Source organism: Pistacia vera, unplaced genomic scaffold (assembly GCF_008641045.1).
Source record: "Pistacia vera cultivar Batoury unplaced genomic scaffold, PisVer_v2 Contig620, whole genome shotgun sequence".
NCBI lineage: Eukaryota > Viridiplantae > Streptophyta > Magnoliopsida > Sapindales > Anacardiaceae > Pistacia > Pistacia vera.
Genome location: NW_022196469.1, coordinates 60020 through 85428, shown reverse-complemented (window position 1 = coordinate 85428; position 25409 = coordinate 60020). Strand labels below are relative to the sequence as shown.

The 25409-nt window shown below is 37.3% G+C and overlaps 1 protein-coding gene across 1 annotated transcript; it reads right to left on the bottom strand.

The window, feature by feature from the left end:
• Positions 1-8858: 8858 nt before the first annotated feature.
• On the bottom strand, positions 8859-10235 carry LOC116110946 (aspartic proteinase CDR1-like). Its single transcript, XM_031397164.1, has one exon. The coding sequence runs from the start codon at positions 10233-10235 to the stop codon at positions 8859-8861; it is 1377 nt and encodes a 458-aa protein (XP_031253024.1).
• Positions 10236-25409: the final 15174 nt, after the last annotated feature.

The following is a 25409-nucleotide window of genomic DNA, read 5'->3' as shown; positions in this document are numbered from 1 at the left end:
TTATGAATGTCTTAAAGTATTAATTAAAGTTGCAAAGAACCCACATGAAAGTGATAAAACCAGCAACAAAGTAATAAACATATTTGCTATCAATATTTAAATGTTTAAAACCAAACCAAATTGATAACAAAAAATAACTAAATAATATAAATAAAGTAAAACAAATCAAATTAAGTTTATTAGTAATTTAAGGAGACCCAAGGAAGTTAGCAGCACTGGGTCTTCTTCAAACAATTGAGAGTACATTATGATATTCTTAAACCCACTCCTAACTGGAACAAAAACAAAATTAGAAGTAAGACTCCAAAAACAAACAATTGGGAGTATTGTTATGTTAGGGTTCAAGGAATTAGAGATAAAGTTTTGTGATAAGAAGGGAAACAAGAAAAACTTAATTTCACTTACTTGAATAACCAAAACCGTGTGATTTGCTTGGAACGAAGTCCTGTTTAGGAATTTCATTTTGAAGAAGCAAGTGTCATGACTGGAGAAGACAAATACCATAAAAAAAAATCGTATTTTAGAAAAGTTAATAGATAACACTTTATAGTTCATATTAAGCCATTTATCTTTTACGGCAAGTGATAATTAAAATGTAGAGAGAAGTAGCTTTCAGAAGTCTCACCTAATATCAAAGAAGTAATTGAACCCAAAACCAGAAGTCTAACCACTCGAATGAGGAACAACGGGCATACAAAGTTGAAGACTGATATGTAGGAAGCGAATCGGCGACCTTTGGCATTTGGGAGACTCAGAGATTGGCACCAGAGATTTCATTTCGACGAGCGGCAACCTTCACTTTTTTTTTCCCTTCTTCCCCAATTCGTGAAATTACAAACCCCAGATTCAGATTTTCGTTTTATGTATTTTGACTTTTGATTTGTAAAAATAAAAATTACAGAAAATCCCCCATATTTTAAGAATACTTTTTTACCCCGGTTCCTAGCAGGTACCCATACTTAGGTTTCGATTCCGGTTCTTGGTCCTTAAACTGTAAGAACCGGAATTGGAACTAGAACTGGAACTGGAACCAACCAATTCCACAAAATGGGAACCAAAACTTACCCTATGCAGGTTGGTTCCAGGTTGGAAACCAAAACCGATTCCTTGTGTACCTATCGGTTCCGATTCTACCCTGATTTCATGCTCACCCCTAGCAACAATGGACTTGACCTAATTAAATAATAATAAGGTCCATGGGCTTAAGCTAATTAAATAATAATAAGGTCCACCATAACTAAGGTTAAACAAATTATTTTATTAATTAATCTTATAATTAGTGATGTATATAAATTATTTATTAAATTATTCACATTTAAAAGATAAATTACATAAATTATGACGAAGAAAATTAAATTATACATATTTAAGATAAATAATTTGAATTGTAAATGAGGAATAAGATAAATAATCTTTACATAGTGGGGTTGTTACCCAAGCTAACCATAGTCTCATGTGATTCACCAATTAAGTTCAATTTTTATAAGCAAACTTATATTCTTATTATAAACAATACGAAAAGATATTGTGAATTAAATCACAAATGGTTTGAATCAATTGCAATTGATACCTTGAGAACAATTTATTAAACTACAAGGAGATGAGAGCCACTTGAATCCTACCATTGCTAAGCTTCATAATGAATTCTCTGTTTCTTGTTCATAAAATAAACTTGCAAATAAATCTCCAACTTAAACAATGAAAAAGTTTTTAAAAAGGTAATTTTGTTGTATTTTATATGATTTAATTTGTATCATATCTCCTATAATTTTAACCGTATTTCATATGATTTAATTTAAATTTTTTTTATTTTCTTACATTTTTTATATATAATTAACAATAAACAAATGTTGTCATTCTCAAAGATTAATAGTATTATTAACGCTATCATCATCATTATCATCATCTAAAACATACATACAAGTCCATATATACAAATATGTAACATTACCAATTTTTATAATATCTCAATCTCATACCTAAAATCATCTATATTTCATGAAATGTTAGTTTTAAATCATCATAAAAACAAAAAACAAAAACCTCGGAGATCCTTTAAAATAAAATTTTATTTTAAAAAAGTCCACACTCTTAGTTTGCTACAAATTTCTTTTAAGTTAGCTATTGGTTGAAGGTTCCAATTTACTATCGACATTAGGTGTGATTAACACTATGACTATAACTATTTAATTCATAAGTAATAAAAATATAATTACTCACGGAATGAATTAGAATATCTATAGTTGCATACTATAAGGATTGCAGCAAATTAATTTTCACATTCTTTATTTGCTAAAAGTTCATATAATTTATAGATAATGCACACATACTAGCTATATATTTAAAGTTGTAGCTAATAATTATACTATAATATTGTTACTACCATGAAAATAAAATTTGTATAGCTAGATTCCTTAATTAGCTACAAATTTCAGTATTTTATAGCTAATGCACAAATAATAACTATATAGTTAAACTTGTAGCTAATAATGATACTATATGCCATGTACATAAAATGTTTATAGCTAAATACATTAATTAGCTACAAATTTTAATATTTTATAGCTAATACACAAATAATATCTATATAGTTAAACTCGTAGCTAATAATGATACTATATGCCATGTAAATAAAATGTTTATAGCTAAATATACTAATTAGCTACAATGTTTGACCATAGCTAATACATTGTAGCTAAATGAATAGTTATTGCCATGATTTTAATAAGTTAAAGCAAGAGATGAATATTATCTTTGAGGGAAAAAATCTTATCACTAAAATTATTTCAATTAGCTATAAATATTGACTTTTATAGCTGTAAATATGTATTTGCTACAGTTTTACTTTCTGTAGCTAATTTTCATAGCTATATGTGTATATTGTTGTAGTTACCGCAAAAGAGGCGAGTTATATCCATGCTTATACAATTGTCATTGGTAAGCGAGTATCGAGCTAATTTTGCTCGAAGGGTCTTAGCTTCATTTCTTCCTTCGTGCACTGTCCCATCTCTTAGGTACGCGGTTATTGCATCCATCCAGCTGTACCTCTGTCCTGTTACTAAAATTGATTCCGGAGACACGAAGATGCAGGGACTTGGAAGAAATCTAATAGGAATGGAATTAATTGCTTCCTTGCTTATAGGACATTCGAGCAGGAGCTTGGCTCCCGCCCTCTTTTCATTCGAAGACCCATCTATGTACAGGATCCATTACCATAGAATGTCAAGCTTCGGCTTCACTGGCAGGTTTTCCTCCGAGGTGCTCACTTCAGGCGAGCCTACTTCTTCCTCAGGTTGATAAAAGAATTAAGAAATGAAGTCAGCCAAAGCTTGTCCCTTAATTACTATACTTGGGATGTACTTGATGTCGTGTTAGCTCATCTTCATAGTCCACTGAATTAATCTACCTGATGCCTTGGGCTTCTGCATTATCTTTCTCAGTGAAAAGTTTGTCAGGACATATGGAGTGCACCTGGAAATAAAGCTGCAATTTTTGAGCGGCTATCACAAGTGTATAGGCGAGCTTCTCTATCTTGGGATACCTTGTTTCAACATCAAGTAATCTCTTGCTTGCATAGTATACTGGCCACTGTATCCCCCCTTCTCACGTACCAAAGTCACGCTGATTGCGGACTTAGATACCGATAACTACAAAAGTAAGGGCTCACCCTGGATGGGCTTTAACAGCAAAAAAGGTTGTCCTAAGTGTTTCTTTAGCTCTTAGAATGCTTTCTCGGACTCCTTTGTCCACTTGAAACCCTTGTTTCCTTTCAAGGTTTCGAAAAAAGGTAGGCACCTGTCTATAGCTCGAGAGATAAATTTGCTTAGTGTGGCCAGTCACCCTATCAAACTCTTAACTTGCTTTATGCTAGCCAGGCTCTTCATGCTCAAGAGAGCTTGAATCTTGTCTGGGTTGGCTTTGACACCTTGTTGATTCACAAGGAAACCTAGAAACTTCCCCTAGCTTACTTCAAAAGCACACTTCAAAGGATTGAGTCTCATTCGGTATTTTCTGAGGGTGTTGAACATTTCCCCTAGGTGCTCAATATGGCTCTGGGTGACCTTGATTTGATGAGCGTGTCGTCAATGTATACCTCCATTGTTTTGCCAATTTGCTCGGCGAACATTTGTTCACCAAACGCTGATAGGTCACTTCAGCGTTCTTCAGGTCAAATGGCATTACCTTGTAACAATACATACACTGGTTAGTAATAAAGGAGGTGTGTTCTTCATCAGGCTATACATCAGAAATTGGTTGTATCTCGAGTATGCATCCATAAAGCTTAGTAGTGTGTTCTCGGCCATCGCATCTACTAGTTGATCGATCTGAGGTAGCGAAAAGTTATCTTTAGGACAAGCATTGTTCAGATCAATGAAGTCGACGCAAGTCTGCCACTTATCATTCAACTTCTTCACCAAGACTAGGTTGGTGAGCCAGTTTGGGTACTTCACTTCCCTGATAAAGTTGATGTTTAGAAGCTTATCAACTTCATCCTTAAGCACTCTAGATGGCTTAACATCTATAGATCTTCTCTTCTGTCTAATTGGTCAAGCCCTTGAGTCTACATTTAATCTATAGCACATTATCTCAAGGCTGATCCCCACCATGTCCACATGAACCTAATCGAACACGTCCAGGTTTTTCTTCAGGAACCCTACAAGATTGTTTGTCAACTCATCGCTCAAACTGCAGCCAATTTTCAGCACGCGAATTGGGTCTTCCTCGCTGATAAGTACCTCTTGCAGCTCTTCTATTGGCCCTGTTGCGTACTCTTTTTTATGGAGGTGATGATCTATAGTATCTTCCAAAGGTCTGGGCTTAGGCTTGGACTCGGACTCAGACTCAACAATGACCATGGTACTTGGGAAGGGCCATTTTTTTGCAGCGTGAATGGCCCGATTGTAACATTCCCGAGAATCTTTCTTGTAACTCTTAATTGTTGCAACCCTGCCTAGAGTTAGGAATCTCATTGCTTGGCAGTGCATCAAAGTGATTGCGCTTAGGTCGTCTAGGATCGGTCGCCCTACAATGACATTATAAGTGGTTGGGCAGACGACCACTAAGAACTCCACCATTATCGTCCTGATCTTAGGCTCTACCCAAGAGTCATGGGCAAGTCGATTGTTCCCTTTGAGACTAATCTATCCCCAGTGAATCCATAGAGTGGCGATAGACACACCTTCAAGTCTCGTTTTGTGAACCTCATTTCTCGAAAAGCTCCCAAGAAAATGATGTTCACTGTACTGCCATTTTTAACCATTACCGTGAGTACTTGGGCATTGCTGATTCTTGCTGCAATTACAATCACATCATGGTTGTGGCGAGGAGATTCTTCACACTCTTCCTTGGTGAATCCTATCACCTCACTTTCTTGTTTAGGCCACTTTGGCAACTGTTGCTCGCAGCTCATTACCCGGGGAACTAAGTATGTCCTGGCTTCTCGTGCGTATTGCTCGCGAGAATGCATGGAGCTCCCTGTAATGTCAAGTCCCTCGTAGATCATGCCTACCAGTACCTCATTATTTGTTGGAGCTTGTTAGACCTAATTATTCTACTTGCCTAGATTTTTGCAAGCTCATGCCTCCTTAACAAATTCTTTTAAGTGGCCTTTTCTGATCAAAGCCTCTATAACTTCCTTTAGAGCTCGACACACACTCATTGGTGTTGTGCCCAATGTCCCGGTGGTACTAGCAGTATTTTTGGCGATCTCTTCTCCTTGGTGCCCTCCTTATCCTTTCTAGCACGGGCAGTTTCTTAGCCTCCCAAGATACCTCATAAATGTGAGCTACATCTTGAATTAAGGGAGTGTATTCTACATACCGTGGGAAACGTTGCCTGTCCCCATGATTCTCTATTCTCTATCTCTTTTGGAACCTATTTTGATTTCTATCATTGCGATCTTGGCCCTTCTGTTTATCTGTTGGGCACTCTTGTCGCCTATCGAGGGCTCTTCTTGGTGAGCTTCTTGCAAAGGTTACTAGTGAGCTTTCCACCCACTGATGTTTGGCGACCATGTGATAAAACTTGGCCAGGCTCACATGGTTCTCGCTTTGGAGCTCTTTCCGACCTTATTCCTATTATCAGCAAAGTCTAAATCGACTATTTAGGTGCATTTGTGACCTTTGTCTATTCATTCTAGAACCTCGTTAAATGTGAGGTTAGTGTTTTGTCACTTTCATCACGAATATTGCTTTGATAGTTGAGCGACATTGCGAGCTGTCTCCTCGCTTGGAATTGCTATAGGTACAACAAGGAGAATTGTTGCCAAGACTGAATTGAGTTCGCCTTGAGCCTCTTGTACCACCTTTTGGCATCCCCTACTAATGTGACTACAAAACAACGACACTTTGCCAAGTCACATACTTGATGTAGCTCCATCAAGTCGTTAAAAGAGTTAAGGTTGTCTCTAGGATCCTTTCCCGTCAAACTTACTTTCTAATGCCCTGCATCCTTAGGGGAGCGAGGCCTAACGAACTTCCTCTGTGAATGGAGAACTCACTATTTCTTTCGTCATATTGTTTTGGTGGGCTCTTAGATCGTCAAGCATTTTTTTGCACCCGATCTAAATCTTTATTATGGGGAGTACTCTGGCTACGGGCTCTATTCAGCCTTACCTTGTGTAGGTAAGCTTGGAGATTTGTTGCTTGTGACCCTCCTCCGTTATACACATTGATATGTGAGGTTGAGTCATGATGGATAGGTTGGTAGGTGTTATCATACTCATCAATGCACTGCTCACGATGTTGGTTAAAACTAGAACATCGGTCATTGCTAGATTGGCATGCGTGACTCATCTTGCGAGCTTGCGAGGTTTGAGCCCGCCTTTGGCATGGGTTAAAAACCAGCACATTGACGTTGGGGATATCGTCGAGCAGGTCGAGTATCCCTTGGGTGACCATTGCCTTAATTCTCCCCATGGGCTGTTTGCCTGGTCACCTTCTAAGGTTAGTTTGCCTGCCGGACTCACGTTCATGAGTGAAATGTATCATGTGGTGTCAAGGGTGTCGGTCACTCCTTGGTGCCGACGAACCAGATTGGTTGTCAGCTGAGTTCCGACGTGTCGGGGTAACATTCGTGAAGCATGGTTGGTCAAGGTCCTAGGGAGCTAGTTGCTAATTTTTTAACTTAGCCACATTCTGTTGCACTACCTGTGCAACCATTGTTCTGATCATCTCCACCAATTGTCCATTCTCGGGACTCGACATCCCTACCCCCTATTGATTCGCGATTTGTTGCATTGGTGGCACTGGTGGTCGACCGAAAGGAACGGTCTAATGCACCTCCTAATTGGTGGTTTCCGTGTTGTCGTGGTTTCCAGTGTTGGTCTTTGATCTGGTATGGGCCATTAGAATTTTTAGGTGATTGGGTCACTAAAATAGATTGCCAGAAATTTTGAAATTTGGCAGAGGCCCTCCTTCTAGCGCCAAAATGTTGATACGAGATTCGCACCAACTAGAGTGATCTGATTGACTTTGGCGGAATCAGAACAGATGTGTGCATGATTAAAGATAACCAGCAAAGTATGAAATAAAAGCAGTAAAGTAAATGACAAAATGGTTTTTAAAGTGGTTCGGCAAGTTATGATCTTGAGCCTACGTCCACTATTTTTCTTATTTGCTGTGAGAGCTTACAAAAAAATAATAGAATTCCTAAAACAATTTGCTAACCCCTTTTCCATCATTGGAAGGGGTTTATATACAAGATTTGTACAAAGGAAAGAACGGAATTAAAGGAATTATAATCAAGATTGGAATGCAACTCCAATATTCTCGTGATTGAGCGCTAAGATTGCACCATAGTTGTTGTAGATCTAATCTCTTCCGAAATATCCAGGATCTGAGTTTATTTGTGATTTGCTTGAACAACTGTCGAGATTTGTCACAACTAGCTTGTGCTGGGTCTAGTTATATCTCGACGAGCTTATGTTGGGTCAGACAATCATTTGAGTTGGACTGGTTCTAGGTCAGGTTATAACCTCATGGAACTCTGACTTCTACGAGCTTGATGGAAAAATCACACACAACAATATGTAACATTAAAATTGTAGGTTTAATTGTTGACTCTGAATTTATCTAGAACAAAATTATGTAGAGTAAACATATGTCGTTATTTATAATTAAATTAATATTTTCACCTTACGAAATAATATCTGGTTATATAATTTTTCACATTTCATATCTCCTTTATTTATAATTAAATTAATTAACAAATCAATGGATACATAGTCGGTTGAGCACAAAATACAAAATTTGAACTAAAAGTACGCATTAAAATTTATGGGCTGGGTGACCCACAACCTATAGAAATCCAATTAATTAACATGAAATTTATCTTAAAATTTTCAAATTAATTTTGTTTAATGAGTGGTAGATATAAATTAATAAGTAAAAGTCTAAAAGACATTTAAATTTCATATTTTAATTATTTGTGTGAAATTACAATATAAGTACTGTACATATAAATATATAACAGGTTGAGCTTAAAATACAAACATTAGATAGAAATGCAAGACTTGAGCCGTGGTTTTACAGAGATTTTGTGTTAAAGTAACTACAGTGGTTACCTATTATATTTGTAATTTACCTGATTCATTGATGTTATCGAATGTCTAGTAAGTCCCAAGGTATAAACCCCATAATAAGAAATACAAAAATTAGATGCAAATATAATAAAAACATAGAATTGAAGCAATTACTCAAATTTTGTAAAGCAATATCGTGAATATTGTCTTAACTTGCTTCCATCATTCTCTGCCCAAGAGCCAACTGGAAGTTGAGAGTTGATTAATTGTTTCTAACCAGTTTTTTATTCAGAATTTTGAAACATTCCATTAAAAAAGGAACTGATGAATCAAGAACTTATATTCGATCATTGGAACAATCGGCTTCGTAAAATTGGATAGCACCAAGGGCGGCACTGTAAATGATACGCACGTTTTGCTGATGCATTATTCCTAGAATAGACTGCCCCTCTCCTGGAATGATTGCTACACAGAAATATCCTTCTGCATCGAAAGCAATGTTCACATATTTTGCATCGACGATGTAGTCTCCTCCAGGTAAATTGAAGCTCAGTGATGGAAACTGTCTGAAACCTGCTCGGTTCCTATAACAAAGTTGAAGGCCATAAGGCGTGACCCCTGTCATTCTCTCTAAATGAAAAGAGTCATAGTGATTCTGCAATGCATTCATCACCACTTGATAAACATTGATTCCATTTCCAGTATTTGTGGCAAGGTTAGTGAGTGGCGCTCCCGAGTCTATGAAGAAACCACCGTTAATAAACTCAAAGGTTTCTGGTGGAAATCCCAAGCGTTGAAATCCAATACTTATATCTCTCAAATGCAAGTAATAATAATAAGTACCAGGCACAGTATAATAGGGAGTTGTTACAACATTTCCTGAAGGTAGAGGAATGTTATCCCCAAACCCCAAGATAGCAGGACTGGTCAGTCCTTGAGAAAAGGGAACAATGCAATAAGAGAAAACGCTGTCAACAATGGGGGACAATTGACCGAATAGTGAATCTGGAGATAAGTTTAATCCCAAGATCCCGGAAATGACACCATTGAAATGCTCGAAATTTCGGTTATCGTACGAGCAGCCGAACATCAAATCACCTATGGTTACGATTTGATGACCAGCTTTGTCATCCGGAAAGAAGAACGATTCCAGGGCCGCGACACCGTTTGTAGGTCCTGCTCCACCATAGTGAACACTGTAGATACATACTCCATTAACACATTGAAAAATGCTGCGTTCACCTTGACATAAAGGGTGATCACAGGGAAGAGTTTTGAAAGAAGAAGAAGCTTGGGAATCGTAAATGGGATATAGTTGTGGGAAACAATTTATGCAAGGCGCACACTGAGTCCAAATTAGACCACCGCCAGTGTCTATCATTAGAAGCACATCTTTTGGTGGTGTTCCAATTGTAATCTTCCCAATATAGTAATAAGAATCAATAGCTAGAGGGATGATAAAGTTTGGATCATATTTTGTTGCATTTAGAGTGGATAACAGTGTCACTAGTTTGGCTTTAGCTTTGGAGAATTGAACCAATCTCTCAATTCTTTCGAATTGAGTGAGGTTTCCAGGGTATAATGGAGACTCCGGAGAGTCCCTAGGGATGAGCTTCAGGCTGAATCCAAGAGGTTTTGAAGTTGTGAAATGGAGTTGGGAAATTATCATGGAGTAAAGAAATAGTACTAGTGTAGCTGCCGGGAAAGGTCTCATCGTAAAAATTTTAATGAGTAAGAAGAATGAGCCTTCTTTGACAGGATGAATTGGAAGCTACAAAATATTATAGTTCCAATCATCTCATTTTTTAGCCTCCTGACATAAGTTTTCTTCTAACCGATAACAAGGTTCAGGAAATAAATATCTCTGCACCCATTCACCGAACTGGGTTAATTTTTAGATATATTCTAATGAATCTTGTTTGCTTTGCGCCTATGTTAATTAAGTTTATGCCTCTAATAGAAGAATGCTACTAATTATACTTTGGAAATTATAAATTCACAATTAATTACTTACCCCAGCTGGATTAAAAACAAACAATATTTTGCCCTGTAAATAGCAATATAACAGCTTCATAAATACTTGGCATATAATTGACTGATGTTTCTTACCTACGTGTCTTATAAACAACTCAGATCCAACTGAATGCATATTATCTGTTTTACTTTCAAATTTCATGTACCAAGTTGGGTTTAATTAATTTGTAGCATTTAACCCTATTTGTTATATCTTAACTTTTACGAAACATTCCCACGACAATAAGGCAAACACCAATTCAAATATTCTAACATAAGAAAGGTAGTGAGCACGGCTACAAGAAACTGAACTCTTCCGAAGATGCTGCTATTGACATTGTGGTTGGGTCGGGCATCAGAATATACTGTCTACAACAACAAAAATATCAGTCGCAGTCTAAAAACAATATTCTGAAGATAATTTCGCCAATAAGCAATCGTATAACAACTTGTTGACATTTCCATATTAAGAAGATTTGGGAGATTTGATATGGTTCGATTATGGGATGATTAGCTAGATTCATATAGTTGCCTTCCACGTCTTGATTTGTATTCATTTCACTTTATTTATTGCCTTATATGTTGCATTTACACTTGTATAAATTGAACCATATTGTACATGAAATTGAACCATATTGTACATGAAAGTATTCTTCTCTCTATTATTTTGCTGTTATTCTCTCGGCATACTTAGCAACTAACTTGCTTCTCCTTGCCTCTCCAGCCCTCTTCTTGTCATACTTTGGTAGTCCAACTACCTCTCTTGCCACTGCCATTCCAAATTCTTACATGGTATCAAAGTAGGCCTCCTAGCCAAATCCTCTCCTTGCCACTCAATCTCACTAATTCAACTCCTATCCTCTGTTATTGGTTTCCCTACAAAACAAACTCTAGGATTAGTTCATCAGAAACAAAAACCAAATGGATTAAAAATCAAAACCAGCAAAACCTATCAACCCCAATTAGGCCTAACACACCAAACATGAGCTCAGATTCAACAAACAGCCAACAAACCCACACACATAAATCAACCCCAATAGCCAAATCGGCTTGAACATACATACTAGTCAAACAGGCCCAAACATACAAATCCACCAAAATAGCCAAACAGGCCCAAACATGCAAACCAAACCAAATAGTCAAACTGACCCAAATAGTCAAATCGGGCCCAACCGAAACACATATCTATTCAGGTTTTCGGGTCAAACTAGCCCAAACCCGTTTCCCTTCCAATTCTAGATCGTGCAACCCCATCAATGCCAACCAGAGCTTGGCAACCCCCTCTACTTCTCACCCTCTTATGGACCAAAACCCGTTCTGGTTAAACAAGTTCTCACTAGCACCGAGAACCACGTGACTTAGGCTCACGACTTCCAGCGAGCACTTATCACTAAGGATAAAGACGACTATATCAATGACACCATAACACCGCCAGCTAAGCCTCATCTCCACAAACATTGGACCAAATGCAACATGTTGGTCCATTCATAGATCAGCAACTCCCTGACCCAAGAGATTGCCACTAGCTTGCCACCAATAGAAATCACTGAGGAGCTGCGACGATTCATCAGGAAAATGTATGGACAGTTTGATCTAGCCAAAGTGTTCACACTCTAACAAAGTCTTCCTGAAATCAAACAGCACAACCAAACTATCATGGTCTACTACAATCGGCTCTTAGCCATCTCGAATGAGCTCGACACCGTCACCATCATCGAGCCATTGTGAGGACCACTGAAAAGTCTGCAACAATTCCAACAGCTCAAAGAATAGGAGCGTTTGATCCACTTTCTTCTCAAATTGAATGAGAATTTTTTGCCTTCCCTTTCGCACACAAATGCTGGCGAAGACTTCACCGCTATCACTCTATCGTCTGTACCAGTTGGTTATACAAGATGAAAGCCAACATCTGGCATCCATGGAATCACCACGGTTGGGTGATTCCATCGCTTTTGTCGCCGAGAAAAGTGAGAGTAAAAAGGGAGAGCTACTGTAGCTAGGGTTCATAAATGAGAAAGAGAAAGAAGATTTTGTATACAAATGAGTGAATGGCTAGGATCACTCCAAGCAATCCAACGGCCAGCAATCAGTCAATCAGGTTAACGGAGTCAATGGGCAAGCTAGTTAACACTTTGGCAATCAACATTTTGGAAATTCATCCAATGGCTCATATTTTGGGAATTTTCAAAATGGATCTAATGGATCTGATGGCTCAGGATCATCTCGATCGAGTAAGAAGAGGTATTGTGATTACTATAAAAGGATAAATCACAATCGAGACACATGCTAGAAATTACATGGTCATTCTAAAAATGGTAATCTAACATCAAATTGTGTGAATGTCACCACATCCTCGGGATCTAAAGATCAACCACTCTTGTTCAAACCTAAACCAATCAATTAGCTCATCCAGATGTTGAATCAACTTTCAACAAAAACGCTTCCCCCAGTTATGCAGGTACATCTTTTTGTTTTAGTAATTCATTTTTTGTGATTTATGGATTATTGATTCAGGGGCTAGTGATCACATATTTTTTTACCCTAAATATTTCCAACCCCACACAATCCCCTCACAATTATCTATTAGGAAGCCCAATGCCAACATTGCTCCAACAACCCATACAGGGACAGTCCAACTCACTAAAGGCATAATGCTCATAATTGTCCTTTTGTCCCTACTTTAAACTTTGACCTTATATCTGTGTCAAAATTCTGCACTGATAATAACAGCACATTACAATTCCTTCCTAACCTCTGTATCTTTCAAGACTCTTCGACTGGCAAACAGATGGGCTTGGGTAAGGCCCATCATGGCCTATACTACTGGGAGCAATTTTCTATTTTTCCTAGAAATAAAGACAACTATTGTAATGCTAATATTAATAATAATTCCCTTATTTTTCATCAAAGGTTGGGTCACAGTGCATCTATTCCTCAATTAAATTGTCAAATATGTCCTATTGCCAAACAACCTACAATACATTTTTGGATTAATACATCCTCCACTAAAACACCCTCTGCCCTCATCCATCTTGATATCTGGGGCCAATATTTTGTTCCCAATCATGATGGATCCCTTTTTTTTCCTAACAATAGTGGATGATTTTTTCTACAAGACTTGGATCTTCCTCATATAGACAAAAACCCAAGCATTTACCCACATCCTACGCTTCCTATCCATGGTCCAAACACAATTCAACACACGAGTTCAAACTGACAATGCTTTAGATTTCTTCAACAAACAGTGTTTCTCCTTGTTCCTTTCCCATGGAATTTTCCACTAGAGTTCTTGTACTTATACTCCTGAACGAAATGGGATTGTTGAATGAAAACACCGTCACCTCTTAGAAGTAGCTCGAGCCCTCAAACACCAAGCCCAAATTTTGACCACCTTTTGGGGCGAATGTGTCCTTATTGCCACCTATCTCATTAATCGCATGCCTACACAGGTTATTGGAGGTAAAACTCCTTTTGAATTACTATTTGGAAAGAAACCTGATAACACTCACTTACAAGTGTTTGGTTGTTTGTGTTATTCCACCACTGTGGGTCCCTGTGACAAGTTTACGCCTCATGCCAGGAAATGCCTTTTCATGGGATATCTTATGCTCCAAAAAGGGTATTGTCTTTATGATTCCCAACATAACAAGTTTTTTGTTAGTAGAGATGTTGTTTTCCGTGAGGTTATTTTTCCCTACTCAGACAATGAGATTCCATCCTCTCCATCACCACCTGCACTGTTGGATCATCTATCGCTATCAGATATTCCCATTACCATGGTTCCCATTCCCATTGCTCAGCCCTATTCTAATCTTGCTGACACTCCACCAGTTGATCAGGATGTAAACTCTACTACTTCAGATGAACCTCTATAGTCTCCCAACACCACGGATCTGACCACTACAGATTCAACTCAAAATGATTCTCCACTTATGGATCTGGTTCATCCCATTCCCTTTATCAAATATTATTCCATTACAACGATCATTTAAAGTTTCACGACCACCTATATGGATAGCCGACTACATCTGTTCCACTGTGGAAGGTATTCCTTACCCCATATCTAATTATGTTAGTTTTGACAAATTAGCTCCTGGACACAGATCCTACATGAGCAACATTTTTACTGCTCAAGAACCACCACATTTTCTAATGCTATACAACATGCTTGTTGGCGTCAAGCCATGGAAGCAAAATTAAATGCCCCTATCAACAATCACACATAGGATCTTGTTTCACACCCCTCACATCGGAAACCTATTAGTTGTAAACGGGTCTAAAAAATCAAGCACCATGTTGACGACTCCATTGAGTGATACAAAGCTCGACTTGTTGCAAAAGGTTTCACCCAACGAGAAGGTTTTGATTATCAGGAAACCTTATCCCCTATAGCCAAACATGTCATTGTTCGTGCTTTCCTTTTTGTTGCTTTTCACCATGATTGGCACCTCCACCAGATGGAAGTTCATAATGCCTTCCTCCATGGAGATCTCGATAGGAAATTTATATGGATATTCCACCCAACCTTCGCAACCAGGGGGACAATCTCATATGTAGATTACTAAAGTCTTTGTATAGGCTAAAACAAGCATCATGATAGCAGAATGCAAAATTTACAGAGGCTCTCATAGTCATTGGATTCACTCAATCCAATCTTGATTACGCCTTATTCTCTAGACAAAAGGGTGAGTCCTTCCTCAGTCTCATAGTCTATGTTGATGACATTCTCATCACAGGAAACAACGAGAAAGCAATCACATCATTAAAATAGTATCTTCACAATACATTCCACATCAAAGATCTAGGGGCTTCAAAGTTCTTTCTGGGTATTGAGATTGCTTATTCCTCAGAAGGAATATCCCTCAGCCAATGGAAGTATGTGCTTCAACTCATTTCACATTCAGGGCTAGCAGCATGCAGACCAAGCATCATTCTTGTTGAATAGAATGTTAAACCCACCACACAAGAATATGATGAAGAGAGTCAAAACTTTGAGCTAGATCCCTTGCTAAAAGATAGCTCCAGTTATCAATGGCTTGTTAGAAGATTCATATACCTTACAATGACTCAACCAGACATCAGCTACATAGTACAAATTCTCAACAAATTTATGCATGCCCCGAAACAATCCCACATGGATGTAGCAGTCAAGGTACTCAAATATTTGTAAGGTTGTCCAAGACTAGGGCTTCTCTTACCAAGGAGATGAGACCTAAATTATCACTACATATTGTGACTCAGATTGGGGTTCAAGCCCAATGAGAAGGAGATCTCTTACTAGTTTCCACATTAAACTTGGAGAGTGTCTTATATTATGGAAGACAAAGAAGCAAACCACTATATCGCTCTCATCAGCAGATGCAGAATATGGAGCCATGGCCAAAATCACATGCGAGACCACATAGATCCTAGGATTGTTAAAGGATATGAATCTACAAGTGGAAACACCAATTAAACTATATTGTGACAACAAGGCAGCAAACGACATCGCAACCAATCAAGTCTTGCATGAAAGAACAAAGCATATAGAGATTGATTGCCACTTTGTCAGAGACAAAATATAACAAGGTATGATTAAAATAGAATATATCCAGACCATAGATCAACCAGCAGACATCTTCACAAAACCATTATGTTAGAGGTAGCATTCATATTTATTAGTCAAACAGTTTATGATATTTATCAACCACGAGCTTGAGGGGGAGTGTTGACATTTGAATAATTATATGTGCCATATTAAGAAATTTAGGAGATTTGATATGGTCTTATTATGGGATGATTAGCTAGATTTATATAGTTTCCTTCCATGTATTGATTTGTATTCATTTCACTTTATTTATTGCCTTATATGTCATTTGCACTTGTATAAATTGAACCATATTGTACATGAAATATACATTTGAAATATAAGAATAATCTTCTTGCTATTGTTTTGCTGTTATTCTTTCGCATACTTAGCAACTAAGTTGCTTCTCCTTAAATCTCTCTTGCCATTGCCATCCAAGTTCTTACACAATGCAAAGGACAGAGAGTTGAAGAACTACAATTAACTATCTTGTCTTAATGAAGTAAAGATTTGTATATACATTGAAGCAAAAGCAATTGAAATTTTGGCCAGCTAATTTATTCAATTGCATCATTTGAACTTCTCAACAGCAAATACAATATTGAAGTCATAGTAGAGAATCATTGGCACATGTATCATCATAAAATTGTAGTGCATTTGTCTCACGATTATAAATTATGCACTTGTTTTGTTGATGCCATGCTCCTAATATACTTCACCCCATTCCTCGAAATATTGCAACGCAAAAATACCTTGCTTCATAGTTATAGTAATTCACATATTTCCCTTCTACAACATATAAAGCTCCTTTGAATTGGTAAATCAATTAAGCATATTGAATAAACCTCTATGGGATCATGTAGCAAAGGTCAAATCCTTGGGGAACTTTACCCTTTCTCTGAAGATTCAAGGAATCATAATAATTTTAAAATGCTCCCATCACAATCCTATAAGTAGTAAACCTTCCAAGTCCAATAGTGGCATCATCAATGCAATTCATTTCACATCCTAAGTCTATAAAGAAACCTCCACCGTCTTTCCTAAGTTGAAATGTATTTCTGGGAAGTCTTAACTAGCGATTTCCAACGCTTATATCAATCAGATTAAGGTAATACAAGGAGAATCCTAGTGGCTTTATAAATCTTGTTGTTTTCATATTTCTTGGAAGGGGAGGAATATCATTTTCAAACTTTAGAAAAGCTGAAGCATCCATCCAAAAGGGGCCAAACAATACGAAAACATGTTGCCAATTAGATGATGCAATTGTGAAGCTAGTGAATCCGGAGAAAAACTTAAACCCATGACTCCTGAAAAACTAACGTCCTTGTTATCATTGGAACAGCCAAAGATTATACCATTAACAGCTGTGCCACAATCATCTTTAAGTGAAAATTTGAATGACTTTAGGCATCCAACACCTTTTATTGAGCATCCTCCAACATAGACAACATTATATACGCACTCAATATTTATGTATCTGAAAAGGTTAATGTTATCGCCTTTACAAAGAAGGTGATTGTAAGAAAGCTTTTGATAAGTAGAAGATGCAACTGAACTGTAAAAAGGATATTTTTGTCTAGATAGTTCTTGCAAGGCCAACATTGTGCCCATATTAGACCACCGCCAATGTCCATTACTAACTACATATATGTTGGTACCTGAACTAGCCAAAAGTATGATCATGGCAATGTAGAGGCATAATAATCCTCTCTAATGTTGCATTTGGACTGGCCAATGATCCCAAATAGGTAGTGAACGATTTTCAGTTGCAAAAAGAAGCTAAACTGAACTAAGAGGAGAAGAGAAAATAGCAGAAAAACATGTAGAGAATTCTATAATTTTTTTATTAACTAACTAAATTACTTTGTTTTGTACATTTATACATGTTTGAACAAACCAAAACACTGCCGCTTTAGTGCTTTATAGACTAAGTCCAGCTTAGACTAAGTCCAGCTTAGTTGCTTTTACAAAACTAGCCATATACTAGTTAGTGCATTTTCTATCTCAATATCTTCCCTTAAATTGGACTATCTTCTTCTTCTGTACCTCAATATCTTCCCGTATGCTAGACTACCTTCTTCCTTTGCTGTATTGAACTTTTCTTACAGCATGTTAACTCTTGTTGTATTATAGTAACAACAACAATTCCAGCAGCTACACCAACTACAAGTTGTACCATTCCAATAGCTATGTCACTAAAAAACTGCACTACAACACTAGAAAAGTTGTACCATTCTAGCAGCTACATCATAACACAAGTTAGGTTGTCTCAGTACCATATTTATGTAAGTAATTCACACACAACATTCAACTTTTCCTGCAACAAGCTCTCTCGCATAGTGAACATCTATCTCTATGTGTTTAGTTCGCGCATGAAATACATGGTTAGAGGATAGTGCTCCTACACTCATATTGTCACACTGAACTACGGGCGGATGTTTAATTTCAATCCCCAACTCCTTAAACAAGTGCTGAACCCAAACAACTTCAGTGGCTGCCTGACTTAACGCCCTATACTCAGCTTCAGTGGAGGATAATGAGACAACCTTCTGTTTCTTGGAGCTCTATTGAACCAAATTATCACCAAGAAATATAGCATATCCATTGGTAGACCTTCTATCATTTATGTCACTAGCCCAATCGGCATTAGCATATGCTTCAAGGCGCAAGTATGAGTTTTGTCTAAAAATCAACCCATGATGAAGTATGCCCTTCACATAACGCAACACCCTTTTGCATGCTGTCTAATGAGCTGATGTTGGACTTTGCAAAAACTGACTTATCTTGTTAATAGTGAAGGCTAGGTCATGTCTAGATAAGGTGAGGTATTGCAATCCTCCTATAATGCTTCTATATAAAGTAAGATGCTCAAATAACTATCCATCAACCTTATTGAGTTTCGTACCAACTGCCATGGGGGTAAGACAAGGATTACAATCCTCCATTGTAGCCTTTTCAAGAAGTTCTTGGGCATACTTGGTTTGGGTTAGAAGAAGACCAAAATTATTCCTTTTTACTTCAAAACCGAGGAAGTAATGCACATGACCCATGATCTTTAGAGCAAACTAGCTGTTAAGATCTTGAACTACCTTTGTAATGAGTTCATCATCATTCCTTGTAACCAAGATATCATCTACATATACCAACAAAAACATTACTGTAGATGCATTCTTATAATAGAATAAACTAGTATCTGAGGTGCTATTGTAAAAACCCTAAGTTAGGAGAGCATTTTTCAGTTTATCAAACCAGGCCCTAGGGGCCTATTTAAGACCATATAAAGCCTTTTTGAGTTTGCAAACCTGTTGAGGCTGATTGATAGAACGAAAACCCTCTGGTGCATCATGAATACTTTCTCTGTGAGCTCCCCATTAAGAAACGCATTGTTCATGTCGAGTTGGTGAATTTCCCAATTGTTATGAACTACAATAGAAAACATTATGCGTATAGTTGTTGCCTTCACCACCAGTGAGAAGGTATCAAAGTAATATAGACCAATGGTCTGTTGAAACCCTTTAGCCACTAGGCAGGCTTTATATTTTTGTAATGAACCATCTGAATTAAGTTTTGTTTTAAAAACCCATTTACATCCCACTATGTGCATGCCATCTTCATACAGTACCATCTCCCAAGTTTTGTTGTTCAATAAGGCATTATATTCACTGTCCATGGCTGTTTTCCATTTAGGAATAGCTAAGGCCTCTTTGACAGTCTTAGGTTCTTTAAGAATGACTCTGGTAGTCAAGAAGGCTTGAGTTGAGGGTCTATACTGTGAGGATTTCGACCTGGTAATCATGGGATGTACATTTGTAGTGGGAGCAGATATGCATGGAGCTACCAGATGTAGAACAACTTCCATATTAATACCCGAGGAAGTTGAGTTTCCTAATGAGCTTGTATATGTGTCAGAAGGAGCTCTTGCTGTAACTTCTAATTGTTACAGTGCAGATGGCAAATCAGGAGGTACTACTATAGGAGGGAGATTGATCTCAGTTGGAGCAGTAGGGGAGGTTACTACTGTAGGAAGCTCATGCACCTTTGGCTGTGCTAGATGCATAGAGGGAGAGACTGTGGCTTCTAACTTCTACAATGCAGATGGTAGATCAAAACTTGTTGTTGTAGTAGGAAAATGGATCTCTGTTGGAGCAGGAGAAGAAACTGCTGTTATAGGTAACTTATTCATCTTTGAGTAAGTAGTAGATGTAACTCCATTATTTCCGCAAGAAGGTATAATCCAAGAGGAGGTGCCTGATAGAGGATCAGAACTCAATGGCAGAGGAGAACTATCTGAGTTAGAGAAACCAATGCGAAATAGCCAGTACTTGTCTTGCATTTTTAATCCCTTATGGACCAAACTATACCCCATAAAAACACATTTTTCTGTATGAAAGGAAAGTTTATGTTTGTGGTATGGTCGTAGGAAAGGGAAACAACTATAGCCAAAAATCCTCAACTCTTGATAGGAAGGTTCTTGGTTGAACAACATCTGATATGGGGACAGAAATTCTATAACTGAAGAAGGCAGCCTGTTTAAGAGATAAACTCCAGTTGAAAACGCCAACCACCAAAACTTAAGTGGCATGGAGGCATGAGCTAATAAGGAGAGACCAAGTTCAATTATAGACCTGTGCTTTCTCTCTATTTTTCCATTCTGCTGATGGAGATGAGGGCAGGGATGTCTAAACATAATCCCATGTTGTTGAAGATATTTAGCAAATGGCCTAAACTCACCACCCCATTCGGTTTGCATACACTTAATTTTGGCATTCAACTGATTTTCTATGAAGATATGAAACTGAATAAACACTTCATGGTCTTTAGATTTGAGTTTGAAAGGATAGATCCACACATAACTACTATAATCATCCATGAAGATTATATAATATCGATACCCTTCATTGGAAACCATAGGGGTAGGTCCCTATAAGTCAGAATGAATTAATTCTAGTGGAGCATGTGTTCGAGAGGTGGAGGATGGAAAGCTACATTGAGTTAATTTTCCAAAAACACAAGCTTCACAAAAAAAAAAAATCCTTTATTAATATCCAAAGAAGACTTTACATTCATCTTATTCAGTACAACTTGTAGAGACTCGGCATTGGGATGCCCTAGTCTAGCATGCCAAAGAAAAGGAATAGCATCAGACTTATTACAAGTAGACATCTTATTGGAAACTTGAGAAGTAAAACACATAACATCATCCGAGAGAGCATTAGCAACTGGTTGTGACGAAGAAGAGGATTCTGAAGTTACAGTAACATTGAAATCCTTTTTAGAAACCAAGGGAGCATTGTTGATTGGAAAATCCAGTTGGTACAACCCATACTTGACTGTGCCTTGAAGTAGGACAGCTTTGTTGCTTCTATCCTTTACCAAACAATGGTCAGCATAAAACTCCACTATCACACTATCACATTGTTATCTCTTATGATTTGTAAAATACTTAAGAGATTTTTTGCAAGCTTAGGCACACATAAGATGTTCCTAAGCTGAACAAGTCTACTGGAATCAAAAGAAGGTAAGAGCATCATACCTATGTGTGTAATTGGTAGTGCCTCGCCATTACCTACTTGCACTTGAGAGCCTCCAAGATATTGTGAACGTGCCATCATGTTGGAAGAGTCTGCCACTATATGATTGGAAGCCCCTAAGTCCATGTACAAGGATTGATCTTTAACAGTTTGAGGAGTTGTAATATCTAAGTTGGACAAGACAGTATCTAAAGCAGCAGGTAAGTTGACAAAATTCTACTGTGCATTACTAGTCTGGATTTTGTATCTATTCTAGAAAGGAACACCAAAACTATGTTATTGATGATAAGGATGTCCTTATGAGCCATAACCTAAACCAAAAGCAAACTGATTGAAAGTAGAAGATCTAGTAGGTTGATTGCAGACAATATTTTGTGATCCATAAAGAGGACTAAACATAGTCTAATGCAAAGAGGACCTTCTAAGAGCAGAGAAGTCATGGAAGCCAGTCATATTGGAGTTAAATGCTTGGGCTAACAAAGCTTGTGCTTGAGCAGGATCAGTAATGTTTGTTGGGAATGAAGATGAGACAGAACCAGCTAGAATAGTTGGATATGACAATGGCTGTACTGAATTATTAGAGGGTGCTACCGTAAAGCCTTGATAATCCTGATCGAATCTATGGTAACAATGCAGAGCTGAGTGGCCTAGTTTCCTACAAACTTGTCACATCAGCCTTGGTTTACCATATCCTTTGCCTTATCCTCGACCTTGAAAAAGATAGTTATATGGTCCTCTGTTAATACTTGGCCTGAATTTGCCAGGTTGTCCAAGCATTGAGTGTTCATGTGAAAGTTGCAGATAACCAATATTACCAAGGTTAGCATTATGAGTCTGTTGTGATTGTTGAGACACCAGTCCAGGATCTTGACAGACATTCATGGTTGAACTCAATATGTTTGAAGGCTGATTAACCATCACTCCAGGAGCATTCACAACTTGATGTGTCTTAGATGCTAATAGGGCAAAAGACATTTCATGAAAGTTCAACAAGGCATTGTGTTATTTTTCTAGTCGCATCTCATGCTTATGAAGTAAGAACTGAGCCTCTTGAAATGTCACATTACTACTATTTGATACAAGATTTGCAACAACCGCATCATATTCAGCACCTAAGCCATCCAAGATATAGAGCAATAGTTCTTCATCGCTGATATGAACGCCACTGGCATTAAGTTCACCCCCCAACTCTTTCATACACAACACATAGTCATTCATACTTTGAGAATTATTTTTCATTGTTTGTAACATGTTATGTAAGTGTAGTGTTCTAGCCTTAAAGAAAGACTGAAAATGGAGTTCAAGTATATTCCAAATTTCATATAAGTTACTACATTTTGACACAAGTCTAAACATGGACTCTAAGATCAACGAATTCAACCAATTAACAATGAATTGATCGGTTTTCCTCCAATTAAAGTACTTAGGGTTTGACTTTTTACATAATTGTTCTGTTCCTTCAATTTTCTCCATTACAAAGATGGGAGGACAAGTGTTTGTACCTGTAACAAAGCCGTCTAGGTCGTGAGAGACTAGGGCAGGAAGTACTTGCGAAAGCCAATAATTGTAGTTCTTTTCGTCCAATTTGACAGTAAGATTTGGTAGGGACAAGTGAGCTGCTAAGCTCTGTGAACTGCCAACACTGCATTGCTCTGTATCTGGTTTAGAGACAAAGATAAAAAAAATCTAAATTTGAGCTAGCCATTGACGCTTGTCTTAGGGTCTGATACCATGAACAATTTTCAGTTGCAAAAAGAAGCTAACTGAACTAAGAGGAGAAGAGAAAACAGCAGAAAAAACGTGTAGAGAATTCTGGAATTTTTTTTATTAACTAACTGAATTACTTAGTTCAATACATTTATACATGTTTGAACAAACCAAAACACTATTGTTTTAGTACTTTACAAACTAACTCTTGCTTAGCTGCTTTTACAAAACTAACCCTATACTAGTTAGTGCATTTTCTATCTCAATAGGTAGCCTTGGCTTCTGAGAATTTAAACATCCTTTGAATTCGTTGGAATTGAGTGAGGTTTTCCAGGTACAGTGGAGATTCTAGGGAGTCTCTATGGATGAGTTTGAAATTTAGTGCAGGAGGTTTTGAAGAAGTAAAATGGAGATCGAGAATTACTATAATGAAGGAGAAAAATAGAACAGTTGAAGGCAATGGTCCAATTCTAGCCATTATAGTGTCGACGAATCAGCTTACTAGGACTCCATAGAAACAAATATTTGTTTTAGTTCTAAAGACCTAATTTATTACCAACCAAAACTAAACAAGGTTCAGCAATAATTATCTCTGTTAGCATGATCTGCTTTGTTTTAATTTCCAAATATGCTTTTATTGATCTTATTTGTTTTCATTTAAATGTTAACTACTTTTGTTTGAAATAGAAGAATGATTAATAATCCTATCATGGGCTAATGTTGCATTTGGAGCAGAAATTGTTTCCAAATAGGCAGCCCTAGCTTCAGAGAACTTGATCGTTCTTTTAACTCTTTCACGTTAAGTGAGGTTTGCAAGTATAGTGGAGACTCCGAAGAATCCCTTGGGATGAGCTTAAGAGTCGGTCTGATCATTCTTTCGATTTAAATCGCTCTTAAGTATGTTCATGATTAGATGTGATAATAACAAGGGCAATACTATCACAAGATCAGCATTACTGTATGCCACCATTGATTAGCATGAGATGTCGATGGTTGGGTGATGAGACTCATATCATAATGGCATGAGTGATGAGGTGATTCATTAGAGAATGAAGCATCGAACGTGACCGTTGGACGATTGATCACATGGGTATAATATCTTCAGTCAATGATCACTGTTATGTGCATTAGTGTCACTTTATCCTTAGACCTAAGATGTGATCATGTCTTGTGCATGGGTGCTTGTGGTTCTTTAGTACATTATCACTAGATTGTTTATATCTAGTGTGTAGTACTTGTTGGTTATGAGTTAATCATGTGTGGAGTCAAATGTGTATTCAAAAAGGAATCTAATGGCTCGGATATTATGAGCTTGAGTGTTCCAATGGATCAATGAATGTGGAGGAAGTCTTTGGTCAAAGCATTTGTGTTTTATGAATAGTTTCATAGAAACACAATTCCACATTTAAGATGATCCAAATTATGTGATCAAGTTAGAGATTTGATTATACCATGGTCTGCACTTGATCGGGACACGACATCAATGGGAATGAGGTGACATGACTAAAACGCTCAATTTTACAGGTTCATATGATCCCACTTCATTAATTGATTGGGGCCATAATATACCGCTAGGCACTAGGTTTCACTCATGGTCTGTAAGGAAAATGAATATCAAGAGTTGATATTTACCTTACTGCTAGTCGATAAGTGAACCTAGAAAGGTCACACACATTATGGATTTCTAAGCTTGATGGGAATCATGGATTCTCTCATTAAAGAGTTAATGAGGATATTAAACTTTCCAAAAGTCATAATGGACTAATTAGTAAAATTAGTTAAAAGGGTATTTTGTAATTGGATACATTAATTGTTAATTAATTAATTAAAAAGATTAAGTCCAAATAAGGAAACTTAATAAATGGATTTAATAATTAAACTTGAACCCAAATTAGGCTAGCACTCAAATGAGCATAGGTTTAGCTATTAGTTCATCCATCATAGAATAACTTAAACTGGCATAAGATATTCCAGGGATTGCCTACTAATTCAATATTTGGTGGCTATTTAAAGGAGGCTTAGGGTTCATTATTTTATAAGAGAAATATCATAAGAAAACCCTAGCCACCAA